Consider the following 2,690-nt stretch of genomic DNA (forward strand, 5'->3'; position numbering starts at 1 on the left):
TGGAGTCCGCCATGTCGAACCACCATGTTTCTACAGTAGCCCAGAACAGACAAACCAAACACTGGCTCTAGGTAAGGCCTTTCACATTCTTTGTGTGTTTCGCAGCCACCAGAGTTTCTCCCTCGCGCTTGTAAAGTAAGGGTGAGTTACAATCTGCATCTGCTAGATGCCACTAAATCTTACACATTGGACCTTTCAGTAACTAAAGTGCTTCAGTGCAATTAGTCCTCTCCAGCCTCGTCCATCTGAGTGTCTGCTCCATCTTGCTCTGTCATCTTGAGACAGAAAGAAAATTAACATCATCTTGTGTTTTATGTGATATGGAAAGTAAAAAAAAGAAGAAAAAAAAGAGTTTGATTTACCAGTATGCCATTTAGTGCCTGTGGCGCTGGGTCAGTTTCCTGCACTGGACCGCTTTTATCTTCACTATCAGAGGGATTGTCTTTTCCTTCTGACGGTGGACCCTGGAGCCCATTTTCCACTGGTAGCTGTTGTGTAGCTGGTGAAATCTGGATGTTGGGGGATTTCACAGTGAGAAGAGCTTTAAGAAGTCTCACACCAACATAACTCCTGATTGTGGAGGAGACACTTACCTCTTGTAGAGTCCCTGATGAAGGACTTGTCTCTTGGACTGGAGGGCTGGTTTCAAATGGTATTGCAGCATGTTGAGGGCATGGTGGAGACCTGCTTTTATCGGGCAGGTTTGTACAGAGTGAAGGAGGGGGTGGTGGTGGTGGTGGTGCAGGAGCTGTGGCCTAAATGTATGAAAACTGACATTAGTGAAAGTCCCACTTTGTATCCAGGATGGACCTGCTGCACTAGCCTGACAGTGACTTTCCTGACTGACCTTTCTAATAACAATAATAATAATAATAATAATAATATAAATAATAATGATGATGATGATGATGATGATGATAGAGCACCCCAGCATCCACCTGCAGACTCTGCCTTTAGTCCCAGGGAAGATACCTGCCATCATCACTCACCAATCTCTTCCTCTGTGCAAGTATGATGCTACAGAGAGTGAGCAAAGATGCCCAACATAACTAGGTTGCTGTGCTGCATTCACGTGAAAATAAACTTTTCTATATCAGGTGAGGTGACTATATATGAAATATATCAAATTAAAATGAGAGGAATTCATAGTTTTGGAACAGAATTAGATAAGTGGCACCAGATCATCCAGTAGGGATGAGTGCACATGTGTACCATGCGTTGCCTCTTCCGCTTACCATTTGTCAGTCCTCCTGTCCTGAATCAAGATCCAGCAGTGGACGGAAACAGAGCAGGGCGGGACAAAGACAGATCTGTAGAAGCAGCAAATTACTCTCTAAAGATAACAACAACAATAACATCCGTTTTCCTTTCTTCTGTCTCCTCTTCTGTTTCTGTTTCTTTTTCTTTTTTTCGTCTCTTTGGTCTACTGAAGGGCTACAAACCAACGTTAAGGTGCATACCGCCACCTACTGTATCGGAGTGTAACATCATGACTTTATAATGTTTATAAAGTTTATAATGTTTTTTAGGCCCGTTTCTTGTTAATATTTAGTCAACAGATCTTTAAATCTGAGTTGGTTTATCCCTCTCTTCACACATCCACCAACAGTTTCTACACATTTATCGCATTTAATCCTGTATGTCCTCATCTCAGCCTTGATGAGATTACATTTTCTTTCCTTTCCTTTTTCTACTTTTAAGACAGACTTTTGGATTGTACAATAGTCTCTACCCTTAATGTCATTATTCCATATTTAGGCTATATATAAGATATCACAATTCACTGATGTATTATTATATATATATATTATTCATTCATTATCATTTTTATTTAATGAACTGTTTATCTGCAACCTCGTTTACCTTTATTCCTACATGAGCTGGTATCCAACAGAAATTAACATCTATACAGAGCTGCTGTATATTCAGTAAAATCATATATATTTCCATCAGTAGATCATCTGTTTGTCCTGATTGAATACTTTGTAATGTGGCTGCTGAATTTGAACATATGACAACTTGGTTCGACCTCCTCTACCCACTGAAGACTGATGATTATCGCTGTCATATCTGCTGTGTATACTGATAACTTATTCTTTTAGTAATCCCCTTATCGAACTCTGGAATGTATATTCCCACGCCTACATGTTCATTATTTGAGTGTTTTAACCATCTGTAAATATATTGCTAATTATAATTTCTTGAGCCAGATTCCCAATATTAAAATTTCTGGTTGACCACTCTCTTCTCTAATATTTGTAAATTTACTTTGGTTTGTTGAAATATCCAAGGTGAAATGTTTCTACTGATAACTGCTGGACTGTGTTGTATAGTGCCTAATTTGTACTGTTTTACTTTCTAATGAATTTCCCATTCTAAACCTTTACCTGATGAAGTTCAGGTTCATTCCCAGTGGTTCTGAACTAAATTACTATTTCCTCTTCCCCCGAATTTTAATCCATTATGTAAGTGATAACATAAGTTCTCCTCAACTGTAATGATAATTCATTAGATTCAACAAACAGTGCATTAATAAGTGTGGGTTTAACTGCTCCCAAACCAAATGTTAATGCTATCTACTGCATCCTGTCAAGTTTCTCTAGGTAACTTTTTGCTGCTGCAACCATAGTCCCAAGTGTCTTTCATCAAAGCCCTATATTAATGTAATAATGCTTCTTTATCTGCTCCCC

At 38.9% G+C, this 2,690-nt stretch overlaps 1 protein-coding gene across 1 annotated transcript; it reads right to left on the reverse strand.

The window, feature by feature from the left end:
• Positions 1 to 6: 6 nt before the first annotated feature.
• On the reverse strand, positions 7 to 1,415 carry LOC118327184 (WAS/WASL-interacting protein family member 3-like). The gene is made up of 4 exons (XM_035660452.1): positions 1,236 to 1,415; positions 594 to 755; positions 363 to 509; positions 7 to 275 (listed from the first exon to the last, which is right to left on the reverse strand). The coding sequence occupies exons 1-4, from the start codon at positions 1,236 to 1,238 to the stop codon at positions 222 to 224; spliced, it is 366 nt and encodes a 121-aa protein (XP_035516345.1). The 5' UTR covers positions 1,239 to 1,415; the 3' UTR covers positions 7 to 221.
• Between the last annotated feature and the right edge of the window lie 1,275 nt (positions 1,416 to 2,690).

The sequence above is a fragment of the Morone saxatilis genome, unplaced genomic scaffold (assembly GCF_004916995.1).
Source record: "Morone saxatilis isolate NCDOM2014 unplaced genomic scaffold, NCSU_SB_2.0 Contig17, whole genome shotgun sequence".
Lineage (NCBI taxonomy): Eukaryota > Metazoa > Chordata > Actinopteri > Moronidae > Morone > Morone saxatilis.